This window comes from Podarcis bocagei, assembly GCF_964188305.1.
Source record: "Podarcis bocagei genome assembly, chromosome: 8".
Taxonomy (NCBI): domain Eukaryota; kingdom Metazoa; phylum Chordata; class Lepidosauria; order Squamata; family Lacertidae; genus Podarcis; species Podarcis bocagei.
In genome coordinates this window covers 16,110,326-16,125,722 of record NC_138133.1, presented here as the reverse complement: position 1 = coordinate 16,125,722, position 15,397 = coordinate 16,110,326, and the positions used below count along the sequence as shown (strand labels likewise).

Genomic DNA, 15,397 nt, shown 5'->3' with positions numbered 1-15,397 from the left:
GTGGCTATTGGGCTGTAATAAGAAAACATTATGGTTTAAAATAATCTGCAGTCTCTTTAATATTTTGCTTTTTAGTTAGTTAAAGGGACTATAGGCATAAGATCCACACACAATATACTTATTTATTTTTTATTATATTCCCCCTCCATTACACACACATTCAAAACTAAAAGGAACAGAGTACCCCCCCCAAAAAAAAATGAAGGGGGAATCTGTACATTTCTGGTATGCAAACTCATGACTTTTATGCAATTATCTCGCAACTTGATTCCATGCACTATTTATTGTTTTGTTGACAATATTCACTGCCTGCATAAAACAAAATTAAAGTTGTATCGTGTTGACAACTCCTTTAAACCAAAAGAGAGGGAAAGAGGAAGAGAGGCAGAGAAAAAAACAGCCTTATGTGGGTAGTCAGATGTTTGGAGATTTCATATAGCTCTGTCTCTCCCCCCCCCCTTTTTCTTTTTCTTTTTTCACTCCTTAGAGTGTTAAAGGAGTGTTGCCTGTTCAACGTTGATCCATTTGAGAATTTAACAGTGCACCAAAAGGATGGCAAGTCATGCATACAAATTTGCATTCTCAGCAGACATTTGCCTTTTTTTTATTTTATTAAACTGCCTCATTAAACATTAAAGATTTGTCTGCAGAGACGCAGATTGAAGTCTTTCCTTTTCAGCTTCTCATTGGCATATAACTTGCAAAATTCCAATGCTAAAGCAGTGGTGAGAAAGAACTAGCATAAAGCTATGGGTGTTTTCAACATCAAGATAATCTGAAATAAATAGGTAGGAATGGACAAACCAATCTATTTCTGCTCCACGTCACATTTCATATATTCACCCTTAATTATGTTCTGTCCTATTTCTGAATTAATCTGCAGTTAAAAAGAGAAATGGGCACACCACTTTGCATTTAAATATGCATGTGGACATATATACTTTCTCAAAATATACATTGGAACATTGTTGTTGTTGTTTAGTCATTTAGTCGTGTCCGACTCTTCGTGACCCCACCGACCAGAGCACGCCAGGCACTTCTGTCTTCCACTGCCTCCCACAGTTTAGTCAAACTCATGCTGGTAGCTTCAAGAACACTATCCAACCATCTCGTCCTCTGTCGTCTCCTTCTCCTTGTGCCCTCCATCTTTCCCAACATCAGGGTCTTTTCCAGGGAGTCTTCTCTTACCATGAGGTGGCCCATGTATTGGAGCCTCAGCTTCAGGATCTGTCCTTCCAGTGAGCACTCAGGGCTGATTTCCTTAAGAAGGGAGAGTTTTGATCTTCTTGCAGTCCATGGGACTCTCAAGAGTCCCCTCCAGCACCATAATTCAAAAGCATCAATTCTTCGGCGATCAGCCTTCTTTATGGTCCAGCTTTCACTTCCATACATCACTACTGGGAAAACCATAGCTTTTACTATACAGACCTTTGTTGGCAAGGTGATGTCTCTACTTGGGGAACTGCAAAAGCTGGTGGGTGACAAAAGTCCAACATGCACATTAGTCTAGGAGGTACAGATCAGGTCAGTTCTTTTTGGAATTTGTGAAAATTGCATTACTCAAACAACCCTAGAAATTGACTAGGGCAGGAGGAAAACATGGGACTGATTTTAAATTTGTTTCATGGAATACTGTTCTTTTTTGCTGAGAGCACAGTATCAAGGCTTCCACCATGTTAGGTGCCTAACAGTGCCCTAAGCTACTACACAACTATCGCTGGCCTCCATACTTCCAATTGAGGCATGAAGAGGACCAGACCCTGTGTGCTGTACCTAGTCCTTCCTAGAATAAGAGAGACAATAAGCACTATGGGGAATGGCGTATGTACCATTTGCCGCCTCTTGAAAGGAGACTGGTAACTGTGAAGCTACTTAGATGTGGCACAAGATAGAAGGAGAGACTAGGACAGACTTTCTCCTCCGTGTCCATTATTATTGAATACTGCTTTACCCTCCCATATACAGAGCTTCCACACCATGTATTTTGCTAACAGAGTGAATTATTGCCAGGTCTTTTGTTTTAAGCCCCAGATCAACCTTGAAATACATTGGTACATGCTCCCCACTCCACCAGGTGAACATTTGCAGGGCAACTCCTGCACAGGTTTGGTTTCATCTGAAGGAGATCACTGGAGATTAAATGTGTTCATGTAATAAATTGAGCATAGCTGGAGATAGATAGCCTAGCACTCCTGAAAGGAGCATATCCACTGTCTCAGTAGAGCTCAGAGAGAGATGCCAGAAAGTGCTTTTCTGAGTGCAAAACTAGCTTTCTTTCTTTCTTTCTTTCTTTCTTTCTTTCTTTCTTTCTTTCTTTCTTTCTTTCTTTCTTCTGTCTGTCTTGGTTGCTGCTCCAAAATCATCATCCTCATGATCATCATCATCATCAAACCTTTATTGGCATCACTTACAAACATTCAGAATAAATAACCCAGTGCAATCTCATCGCCATTTCCACAGTACAGTCATTTACCAAAGGGAAGAAGAGGCGAGCAATCTATTTCATCTCTGTGGGTCTCCAGCAAGGGCAGGGTCCTGTAGCGTACTTCGGCGACAAAAAATCAAATAGAGGAACTTAGCTACTGTCTTGGTGAGCTCCTGGTCTCTCCCCTGTAATAAGAATAACCTCCATCTCCAGAGGGGCTTCAAGTACCTCCAAAATGCTCCTGATCTTCTTGTTCACACAGAGTGTATTCAACCATCCCTTTTCATATTATTCTTTCCCAAATCTCCTCTTGCCTCCTTGAGGTGTCTCAAGCCATTATGCACTATTTATTTGTAATTTTATTAACAATATATGTGGCCGGCAACACTGCCACTGATTGTGGATCTTAAGCACCCATTCTGGGTCCATTAACCACTTTCTGTACAAACTGAGACTCTTAAACAGGAATAATACCACCATGCCAATATCAGTTAGTAGTAAAGAGCAGTGTAGAAGATTTGTTGTTGTTGTTGTTGTTTAGTTGTTTAGTCGTGTCTGACTCTTCGTGACCCCATGGACCAGAGCACGCCAGGCACTCCTGTCTTCCATTGCCTCCTGCAATTTGGTCAAACTCATGTTCGTAGCTTCGAGAACACTGTCCAGACATCTTGTCCTCTGTCATCCCTTTCTCCTTGTGCCCTCAATTTTTCCCAACATCAGGGTCTTTTCCAGGGAGTCTTCTCATACTCATTTTAATCCCAGTCAATCCACACATACTTTGCCATGGACAAAGTTTGCTTGCATTTCACGTTTAGCTCCAAAACAGTCATGAGCCCTCTGATGGAGCCTTCAGCCTCTGGCCTCTCTTTTCTAAAAATTAAGTATGGAGTTCATATTACCCAATCTTCAGTTTCTAAAAAGCACATAGGGGATTAATTTGGAGTGTTAATTGTACACTGAATAATTTAAGCCTCTGTGCATACAGGGAGAAAAGAACTGATTTTAAAAGATGTACCACAAGGCTACCAAATATTAGAGATGTGTGAAATCTTTCAGAGGATTTCAGGGGAAACTTTCCAGATGCATTTGGGCAGTTGTGTTCAGTCCCTACTTTCCTTGCCATGCGGCTCAAAATTCTTCTTCCTTAGAAGGGCTAAGAAACTGCCCAGTGACAATATGTTCAGGAAAGCAGAGAAGCTGATGTTCAGCAAGGGAGCACAGCAGGATCACGTGTCGATTCCACACTTACTTCAACCTACTGCTCCCAAGTAAAAGGTGCTTAGAACTGTAATGATTTTACAAGAGGGATGAGTTTATGTTGTTGTCTTGTTGGGTTGTAAAGCCATACCTTGGTTTTCGAACAGTTTAGTTCTCAAACGTTTTGGCTCCCGAACACCGCAAATTTGGAAGTGACTGTTCCGGTTTGCGGACTATTTTTGGAAGCCGAATGTCCGACAGGGCTTCCGATTAGCTTCAGGAGCTTCCTGCAGCCAATCAGAAGCCACGCTTTGGTTTCCGAAAGTTTTGGAAGTCGAACGGAGTTCTGGAATGGTTTCCGTTCGACTTCCAAGGTAGGATTGTATATGTAAAAAAGGTGAACCATACTGGGGTAAAGGCATCCTCTTTTGTTTGTCCTTGTGTTAGTTTCTTTTTTTAAAATAATTTTTTATTGTTCAAATAATTCAACATTAATACACATACAAACATACAAACATACATTTCATACAACATACCTACATACATACAACATACAACATACCTACAACACACTCAATCCCACAGATAATTCCCATCACCATCCACCACCCCTCACCCTTTGTGTTAGACTTCCAATCTACTCAATTGCAATTTCTTTCTACTTCTATTACTTTCTTTCACACACCTTTAACCTAATTTCATATTTCTTTTTCTATTAGACATTGTTATCCATCTTATTTAGTATTCCAATATTTGAAACGAAACTTGTTTATTCTAATAGGAGTTCTGATTTTTCGATCTAGTTTTGCAAGTATCTTTTAAACACCTTCCAGTCCCTGTCTGGTACTGTACCAACAAAAATAGAGTGGCTTGCCAAATTATTGGAGTACTACAATATATCCAAAACAATGGGAGAAATTGGAAGGATCTCAAAAGAGAAGGCAGACAGGTCCTTGTGTTAGTTTCAATTTGTTGGTTAGGTTTTCTAGTAGGGCTGTTTCCCATACTCTGGTCCACGTTTACTCCTGACAGGTCTCTCCAGTTTCTAGTTAAGATGCGCCTGGCTGCTGAGAGAAGGCGGCTTATGAGTTCTTTGTAGTGTGAGTGTGTGTTGTTGTCTTGGAATATATTCAATAGGGCCAGTTCTACACATACACTAAGCAAAAGAATGAAAAATTACTGCCCCCTTTTTTCTCCCCACCCCTCTCTCCCCCACAACCTCACAATGTCTATGACAGCAGTGTCTCACACTGAATGTAACTATGAATTGAAAACAGAGACGTTGTATGTAGACTTGTTAATTATGAAAATTCTTTAATGAACACAGACATACACCAAGGATGAGGAACCTGTGGGCTTTCAGATTTTGGATTACAACTCACATATTCCTGACCATTGCCCATGCAAGCTGACAGTGGTGTGAGTTCAACAACTTCTGGAGGGCCACAGATAATTTATTCCTGCTTTACAATGTAATGACCAATCTCAGCTACATATTAAAATCTTGGATTTCTCTGATCAGCACTCACTTGCTTCCTTTGAGACATTTAAAAATAGCTTCTCCGTGTGAACCAGGCCAGGTCAACTGCAAAGCAGGTACAACTTTTGTAACGATCTTCCTGCTTTGCTTTGTTATATTTCTCCCCTGAAGGGAGAGGAGAGATCCCAGACTATCCCTGAAGGACACTGGACTCAACCACCACTGATTTGCAACTGTTGGCCTTGACACCATCCTTATTGGTGGGGTGGGGAGTTAAAGGGGGGAAATGGTTGGTTCAGTGTGAATGATTTTTGGATCAGAGGGAGGTTGAGGTTTTGTTCACTTTTGTTTATGTTTTTAACTATTGGGTCAGAGTATTGCTTTATTATTTGGATGTTAAGTTATATGAAATATTAATGTATCATATTATTTCCCCAACTCCCCCCCCCCCATGGTAATATGTCTTCTTCTTTGGCGATCACTCGTAGCAGAGTAAGATTGTCTTCCATAAACACGGTTTTAACAATGAGTGCGTAAGTGACTGTGGAGGCCAATTCTGGATCCACATGTCCTTCCACAGTGGGGACATTGGTTTCCGGGCGGGAGCTGATCGCGGTGTGGATCTGCCAAGCGTGCCTTCCTCCTAGCACGTTTCTCCCTTGCGTCCTGAGGTCGAGTGTCTTCAAAGCCCATAACACCTTTGGTAAAGGCTGTTCGCAGGCCAGTGTTTCCCAGTTGTCAGTGTTTATATTACATTTTCTCTCTCTGTCTGTCTCTCTTTCTTTCTCTCTCTCTGTGTGATACACACACAGAGATAGATGTAGACACACACACACACATATACACACACACTGCATTTTCTGGGGGTATGCAGGGGGTTTGCATACCCCTAAACATTTTGTGAATCTAACGGGAAAAGAAACTAAAAAAATTAATTTTTTTAAGTTTCTTCTCTAGCTTGGTGAATTGTCAGTTCCATTGCTACCCCCAATGGCGGCCTCATTTCCTGTCACAGTCTCAGATGGAAGTGAGCGTTTAATGTGAGAAGTAGGAGTTGGAATCTATCATGGTGATTGGTCAGTTTGATTGTTACCACCTCCGATGGTGGCTTCATTGTCTTTCCCAGTGATTTTTCCCTCAGGTCAAATCTGTGTCCAGGGCAGCTGTTTACCAGCTCCATCTGGTACGTAGGCTGAGACCCTATCTGCTTGCGGACTGTCTCGCCAGAGTGGTGCATGCTCTGGTTATCTCCCGCTTGGACTACTGCAATACGCTCTACGTGGGGCTACCTTTGAAGGTGACTCGGAAACTACAACTAATCCAGAATGCGGCAGCTAGACTGGTGACGGGGGGTGGCCACCGAGACCATATAACACCGGTCTTGAAAGACCTACATTGGCTCCCAGTACGTTTCTGAGCACAATTCAAAGTGTTGGTGCTGACCTTTAAAGCCCTAAACGGCCTCGGTCCAGTATACCTGAAGGAGCTTCTCTACCCCCATCGTTCTGCCCGGACGCTGAGGTCCAGCACCGAGGGCCTTCTGGCGGTTCCCTCATTGCGAGAAGCAAAGCTACAGGGAACCAGGCAGAGGGCCTTCTCGATAGTGGCGCCCGCCCTGTGGAACGCCCTCCCACCAGATGTCAAAGCGATAAACAACTACCTGACATTCAGAAGACATCTTAAGGCAGCCCTGTTCAGGGAAGTTTTTAACGTGTGATATTTTAGTGTATTTTTTGTTTCTATGGAAGCCGCCCAGAGTGGCTGGGGAGGCCCAGCCAGTTGGGCGGGGTATAAATAATAAATTATTTATTATTATTATTATTATTATTATTATTATTATTATTATTATTATTATTTTCTTGAATCAAAATGAGAGTACCCCTAAACATTTTGGGGGGGAAGGACTGCATGTGTGTGTGTGTGTGTGTGTGTGTGTGTGTGTGTGAGAGAGAGAGAGAGAGAGAGAGAGAGAGAGAGAGAACACACAGAGAGACATACATACAGTATATATATGCTGTAAGTTGCTTGGAGACATTTGGGTAACAAGTGACTAATAAGTCTGATAAATGAAATGTAATTACCTCTCCAGACAATGAGATGTTTCTAATCTGTCCTAAATACACTTTCTCTGAAGTAGCTTCTCTTGATTTTGATGGAATTAACTTTCATTTAAACACTCTTAAGATTACAGCCTCACTTTAATTTCCAGTATATGAGTCAGGTGTCATTTGTATGTGAAAAGTGCCCTTTCTTTGAGTAACTACAGGGAGCTAACTGTGGGCGGCAGGATGTATGCAAGTTTTTTAGCTTCTCTAAAGTACCTTTTCTAGAGCTTCTGTATGGAAACAATTGTGTGTGTTTCAGTATTAATGCATGTATCTTACAATAAGCACAACCCACCCATATCAGCTGGGATCCTTCTAGTCATGGTACAAAGTTACAGCCCATAACATGAATACCAAGTTCCAAGGGACACCACTTTCAAAGCACTACAGAGCATAGATGCCAATGAGAAGCCTATGCCTGGTTTGCGATATCAATCTTCGGCAGAAAACCACTATGTTGAGCTCCTGAGCACTTTGTTATCAAGAAAGCCAGTAGTCAAACAAAAGAGAGTTATTGGGCAGGATCTAGTTGTCTTTAGGGATGCAGGTGGCACTGTGGTCTAAACCACTGAGCCTAGGGCTTGCCAATCAGAAGGTTGGTGGTTCGAATCCCCGTGACGGGGTGAGCTCCCGTTTCTTGGTCCCAGCTCCTGCCAACCTAGCAGTTCAAAAGCACATCAAAGTGCACCAGGGAGAAGAGTCGGTGGAAGAAGATTGGAAAAAGTTTAAAGATTATTTACAGAAATACTGTAAAATTAATGAATGTTAGAATGATGTTGGATAGAAACTAAGTGGTCTTTAGCTGTAATGCTTTAAGAGAATATGAGAAAATGGTTATTAATAGGTAAAAATTTAATGTTATAATATTTTAAAATTGAAGATTAAGATGAATGAAGAGGGGAGGGATTTGCTGAATTAACAATTTGAACTGGAATACAGAAAAGGGAGGCGTGAGGAGGTCCAGGAAATAAGCAAATGAAAAATATGTGACGGAAAGACTGAATTGTTTTTAACTATTTTTATTTTGTATTTTTGTTTTTTGTTTTTATTTTGTAATTTCTTGAAAATCTCAATAAATATCTTATAATAAAAAAGCACATCAAAGTGCAAGTAGATAAATAGGTACCACTCCGGTGGGAAGGAAAACGGAATTTCTGTGTGCTGCTCTGGTTTCGCCAGAAGCGGTTTAGTCATGCTAACCACATGACCTGGAAAAACTGTCTGCGGACAAACACCAGCTCCCTCGGCCTGTAAAGCAAGATGAGTGCCGCAATCCTGGAGTTGTTCATGACTGAACTGCCAGGGGTCCTTTACCTTTAGTTGTCTTGAGGAAAATGTTACAAAGGGCACTGCTAAAAAGCACATATTGCATTTTCATTGGAATGTTGATATATGTCAACTAAATCGTGTTTTCTTGGATATCATAGGTACCTCAGTCCTTCAGGTGACAGCTACAGATGCTGATGACCCCACCTATGGAAACAGCGCTCGGGTCGTGTACAGTATTCTTCAGGGACAGCCATATTTCTCTGTTGACCCTAAAACAGGTTAGTACACCCATTCCACTGTGAGTGACATATCTACAGGCATATTTTAGGAGGTTGTCTCCTCCCCATATTCAGTTAAAAGGCATAAACAATATGTGCTGTTATGTTATTATCACTATTAATATAAATATACCCTGCCTGTCTAAAAAAACTACAGAAAGGTGGTTTACACAAAATGGATACAATAAAAAAAAGATTTAAGACTTCCGCTTAAAAACAATCTAAGAAGAAAAATCGAAAGCAGTTAAAAAGAAAGTCGTCAAACAAATGCCACGGAAAGTCTCAATGCACGACATGAGCACAATAGCACTATAGGCAGTTGCAGTTACTGTTACTTACTGTTATTTGTTAGTGTGGCTATTGCTTTAAGTAGCTTTTTCATGGTCATTAATGGTGCTACTGTTTTAAGAAAATATCTAGGTACTTACTCTGGTTCCTATCCCTGCATGAATAACCAGAGGCAATTCTCCTTCCCGCATTTTCCTCGGATGACCCACAGGCAAGGGCGGAGGAAGGGGGTGCGGTGGCTGCAGTCCACCCTGGGTGTCATCACTGGGGGGGTGACAAAATGCCAGGTGGCACTCACTGCGGGTCATGCAGCGTGCCAGAGCCACCACGTCTCTCCTGCAATAGACACGGTGGCTTGGGTGTGTACAGGCTCCACACTGCCCAAACGGTCTGGCCGCTGCCTCCCCCCCCCCCAGCTGTAGGGCGGCTGAGTGGGAGGAGGAAGGCAGACTTCAGAGGCCCCACAGTGTGTACCACCCCACGCGCTCAAGCGGCTTCCTCCACCACTGCCCACAGCTTTGTTTAGAAAACCTCTTCCCTCTTTTTGAGGTTCACTTTCCCTCAGACAGCTTCCAGGCATTTCTGATGTCTTCACCAGACGTGTTCAATCTGGCCAAGAACTCATTGTTTCCTCCTGTCAACTGACACCTGCTGTCTCATTAGCCTTCACTTCTCCCCTTCCTCCTCAAATGCTGCTGGAGTCTTCAACATCTATCTCAGAGATCTTCTATGACTTCAGCTTCCAGGTTGACTCAACACCTCCAGATTCTCTCTCTAGGTTCTTCTCAAATCCCTCACTAAATCTCTTCATGGTCCACCAAGGACTGCACCAAAAAGTGCTGTGTCTGGCCTTATATTCCCTTCAGGCCAATCAACTGCTTTCTGATGGACCAATTGGTTTCTGATGGACCAATAAGTTTGAATGGAATATTCATTAAATGACCAATCATAAAGTGACCCTTTGTATAATTCTGCATGTACATAAATGGAGAAGTATCACAGGTACATTGATATCTCCTTAGAAACAGAGAGCAACTGTGACCGTTGAACTGCCACTTGGCATACTGTTGGAGAACTGTATTGTCTATGACTTCTCTGGCTCTAGCCTGGAGTGAAAGAGAAGGCTTTTCTTATTCAGTTAACAATTTGCCTCTCAGATAGTGTTTACATCACAACAAAGTTCTTACGTTTAAAATTTGCCTCATAAAAAACATGGTTTGTCTACAGTGGCGTATTTTAGCATTGTTTTTGAGCAGCGTTCTGAATTTGATCGCTTGCTTATTGCCAACTGAATTAATGAAAACAAGTCTTTGGAACTAGTTGAATTTTAAGCAGTGTTGTTATAATATAAATGTTGATCCTCTATCCATTTGGAGAATATATTTCAGTTGTTGATGCATTATCCATAGAAGTTTGCTTTCTGGTTCTTGGAGAGTATCCTTTTTTGTGCCTATATATTTTCTGTAAGGTGATTAACATCCAACTCCTTACATCCATAGGGGCTTCCACTTTCATTCTATAAAGAGAGATATTCCTAGTATGCTTGGAGATTGCCCCTTATATGAACAGAGAATTCTCTTGCCGCTCATAGAGCATTCTGTATATATCACAGGTGCTAAAGGACAATATTTATTCTCTTGGCCTAAGAGTTCACCTGTTGCCATCTACAGTAATGGAAAAGCATTGTATAGCATTACCTATGATCTGCAGCATAATGTTTAGGGTGTGATCTGTTTCTTGTTCTGCTTGTTCTGTCCCACGTATGCTGAAATTGGAGTTAAATCTATAAGGTTGTTTCTGAAGCATCTGTGCTGAATGTGAATGATCTTGCACTTTTCGAATGTAAAAACACATATAGTCGGGTTTTTTAATGTTCTTCCTGTGGAATGCTGGATTCAAGGTCTGTGTTGATAGACACCTGGGCTTGATACCTTTAAACATTTGAAGGGGATGTTTCTCAGTGTTTGTTTGTTTGTTTGTTTGTTTGTTTGTGCAAGTAATTGGAGAGCTACTGCTAATGAACATAAACATTGCTAATATTTCCTAGCACCAAGAGCCACTCCTAAGGACAGTTTGGGAGCCACTGGGTCTTTCCTGGTTTATATTATTATTATTATTTATGACAAACAAAGGTGGTCTTATCCATTGCTTCCTGACCTATTTTTTTACGCCCACATGAGGACACTGAAGGTAATGAGTGAATAGACAAAAATGTACAGAAAGGATATGCTGAGCAGAAGTGCTCAGAAAGAGAACAAAAATTGGTTGCATTTTATTGTGACTTTTATTCTTCATGTGCTCCTGAAAACTGGTTACTTTTCTATGCTGTGTGCTATGAAAAATCCAATCAAGTATATCACCTTCAGTGTATCATCTTTGTGCTTCTCAACTTGGGTTCTTTAGGCCCAACTCTGCCTCTTAAATTTGGGGGCTATGTTTCCGTTTTCTGTGAAGTCTAAGGAAAAGTATTGTATGCGATCTTTTTGAAATGAGTTTTTTAAAATGTCACAGTTGTGTTTGGAAAATTGTTGTTTCTATGAGTGTTAGAATATTGCAATTACATTTCTGAGAAGTACATTTCCATATTGTATAGTGAAGGAACTTAAAGCATTAATCAAGGGTCCTCATGACTTATTTAGATGGAGAGTTCTCTCTCCTTGAGATCAGTATAGTCTTTCTTTGAACACCAGAAACTTGCCTGCTGTTTGATTATTGACATTTTACACTGTTTAAAATGCCATATTCTTCTTTTCACTCTCAAATGTGAAATTGTATCTTCAAAATTACACTAGGCTTACAGCTCCATTAGTCACTAAAATATTGCTGTTCAGCAAAAAAATGAATGGAACTGTTATTTTTGATGGGGAAAATGAATGGTTTTGAAATTATATGTGGCAAACACATTCAACAACATGTTCCAGTAAAACGATTCTGTAGGGCATGTTTGGGCATGAAGTAAAATGGCACTGTATTGATGGGTGTTTGTTCTCATTGATAGAGAAATGTGTCACTTATAAACTTTGTGCTGTCCTCTGTATTATTTTACTTTACATTTACTTTTCTTTTGGTAATACTGATTCATAAGATGAACAAACAGTCATACCTGTTGGGATGGAAAAATAAGGAATGCACAAATGAATCATTTGAACATAAAAAATACAAACTATGATGGCAGCAGAGACATGCTTTAAGTATGCAAAACTATCCCTCCAGCTTCATTTTCCACTCAGCCCATTGTTGTCAAATTGCATTTTTTTCACTTTTGGTTTTAGAAAAAAAAAAATCCAAATCACTCATAGATTTTGGATTACATTTTTGAAAGTACATGCAGATGAGTATATTTGCCTGTTTTATTCATATAGCCACAGTTGCTTTAGCATTGTGCTCTTTCTACCCTTCCTCACTTGCTCCACTTCTCATTGTCTTTTTGATAGCCTCCTCAGATATTCACTGTTTTGGTCCAAGGGCTCTGGGCAGAAATTTTAAAGACTTCTGGCAGCTGCTGCAGTACCTGAGTTAGCTTAGAAGGTCAAAGCCCCAAGAAAGAAAGGAAACGATTATTTCCTCTGAAACAAATTCAAGAGTTGGAGCATATGTTGCATGCAACATGCAATTTGCATTTGATAAAAATCAATAATTGTACTGTAAAAGCACTTTGTTTTTAGAGGGTGCGTTCTTTTTTTGCAGCAGGCATTAGCCACTGTTTACACCTCACATTAAGCCATTGGCCATGACCTGCTGTGAAGAAGCAGCAGGTTAAAGCATGTGGATGAATTGCTCCATTTTACTCAACTCACCTTCAAGCCTGGAGTAACAAACCACAAGGCTTGGCTTAACATGATGTGTTAGAATCAAACTGTTATGCATTCAGTGGTCTGTGTTTGCCTGAGCTTGAGTCTGGACTAAGGATTGTGAGCTCCTTTGTTCTGTGATTCGATACATGATATCCAGTCACAGAACATTTCAGGATTTGGGCCTCTGCCATTGGCCCTTAAACTCTGAGTCATGATTCACAGCTTAGAAGTTTAGATAGCCAATCACGTTTGGAGTGGGAGTGGCCCAGACCTTCAGAAATGTATACAAGCAGTTGCTTTGCACCTGTCGTCCAGTTCTGTTAGTTCAATAAAGGTTCTTGCTGTTATCGTTGTATCGTCCCTCGTGGGAACCCACCTACACTTCACAAACCATGAGTGCTGGTTTGACCATTAAAGTAAATCAAGCCTCATGATTTGTTTCTCCCAACTTGAGGAAGGGCAGACCTAAACAAAATAAAAGATGCTCATGGTTTATGGCAGGGGCATCCAACTTCCAAGAGTCTGCAATCTACTCCCAGTATTAAAAAAACGCCCTGATTATGGCTTGCCATAACATACAAAGACAAGCGTTGGCATACTTGGCATAAAAGGGACATTTTCTTCTCTCACACATATGAGGGAAGGCCTCTTCTCAAATGATTCTAGTTACAGGTAGGTAGCCGTGTTGATCTGCCATAGTCGAAACAAAATAAAAAAATTCCTTCAGATCTGAAGAAGTTGTGCAGGCACAAGACAGCTCATACAAATAATAATCATAGTTGGTCTCTAAGGTGCTACTTGAAGGATTTTTTTTATTTAGTTTCTCAAATGAAGTTTGCCTTCTGCAGTTTAAAGAAATATCTATATAAAAATGAATAATCTTTTGTCAAGAATTGCTATCCAGTTAATCAAGAGCCCCTAACACATTTTTTTACAGAGATGTCTACACACTTCATTTTTATAGGATTAACTTAAGGGATGTTGCCTGCATTCAGTCAGAATCTATGAGCTGTAGGTTACTTTGCCTCATTTCTTTCACAAAGTATTGAGTCGGTCCCAGTGCAGATATGTAGCAGAATCATCAGCTATCTAAGGAGACTTCTGCCAGTTGTATCTCTGCAGTCACAAGGCATACCCATGATGTTGACTTGTAGAAACTCAAGAGTCAGTCTCATTTTCCGGGGGTTGGGGTGGAATTCTTGCTCGTTTTCTTCATGCCTGTGAATCTATATAGAGATGGGATGGAATAACTGCTGAATAAAAATTCATAATATTGGGCTGTAAGAATGAGTCTTTGGGGTGTGTCAGAGTGAAGTGTTTTTCAAGTGTTAATGCCAAAAAGACAAATTTGCTAACAAATCTTAGGGGAAGAATTTGAGCATGCAGCCTTGGAGATCTAATGTTCAATTACACCCTGAGCCATTTGCTGATAGCCTCTGCTGAGCAATCTGAAATGTATTATTATATGTGATTGATTTCTACTTTGCTCTGCTAAGAAGAGGTCACATTAGAGAATCAAAGCTCATCTTCTTGGTCAAGCCTTTCTTTATTGCAGACATATGTTTCAAACAGAGCGTTTGACTTGGCTTAAACTAAAATTTACTGGCAAGTCTGCCAATGGTTATTTCATGGTTTTTCTATAAATGTCAAGCTCTTTCACTAAAGAGACTTTTTTGGGGGGAGGGAGCTCCCCCCTTTGCAATTTTTGTCATTAAAAATGCAATAAGTCTCTTCCATTTTATTTATACAGCAGTCAAAGCACTCTGTTTGTTGCAAGGAATTCTTCAGAATATCTGGCTCAAACCAACCTCTAAATAGTGTTTCCAAAGTTTCTACTCTGCATTTTGAATTTTACTTTCTTCCTTCTTGGTTTTTATCTACCACCCACATGTATTGTAACTCCTGACAGCCAGAGTTATCTTTGAGGCTTACCTAGAATAATATTTAGAAGCAAATGTGAAGGTGTTTCCTTGGTGAATCATCCAAGAAAATAGAAGGGAGGTAAAAAGTTTCAATAAGACTGGTAAATTTGGAGGAGGAAGGGGGCTTCCTATTTATTTCATCACCGTCTTATGCGTATATCTGTTCAGAAGTAAAACCTGTTGAGGATTGTAGCCTCAGCACTACCATAAGGCAAGTCTTATATTTAAGGGATTTAATCCCCACTTTTCAACAGATTCCCAGGTTTTCCCTGCTACTTCTTTTAATACTGTTTAAATTTCAACAGGAAGTGGTGAGGTGCTAGTGTTATTTGGGGAGAAATGTATTTGAGGGTGCATAGCAGCAAGAGCTGTGGTCTAAACCACTGAACCTAGGGCTTGCTGATCGGAAAGTCAGCGGTTCGAATCCCTGTGAACGGGTGAGCTCCCATTGCTCAGTCCCTGCTCCTGCCAACCTAGCAGTTCGAAAGCACGTCAAAGTGCAAGTAGATAAATAGGTACCACTCCGGTGGGAAGGTAAACGGCGTTTCCGTGCACTGCTCTGGTTTCGCCAGAAGCGGCTTGGTCATGCTGGCCACATGACCCAGGGAAAAACTGTCTGCAAACAAATGCTGGCTTCCT

The 15,397-nt window shown here is 40.8% G+C and overlaps 1 protein-coding gene across 6 annotated transcripts in view; it reads left to right on the top strand.

Moving 5' to 3' along the window:
- CDH18 (cadherin 18) overlaps nucleotides 1-15,397 on the top strand; it is a 686,153-nt gene that overhangs the window by 540,419 nt on the left and 130,337 nt on the right. For all 6 annotated transcript variants that reach the window (XM_081206324.1, XM_081206320.1, XM_081206319.1 and 3 more), the window contains one exon: nucleotides 8,635-8,754. In XM_081206324.1, the coding sequence (XP_081062450.1) occupies nucleotides 8,635-8,754 (120 nt within the window). The remainder of the gene's footprint in view (nucleotides 1-8,634; nucleotides 8,755-15,397) is intronic.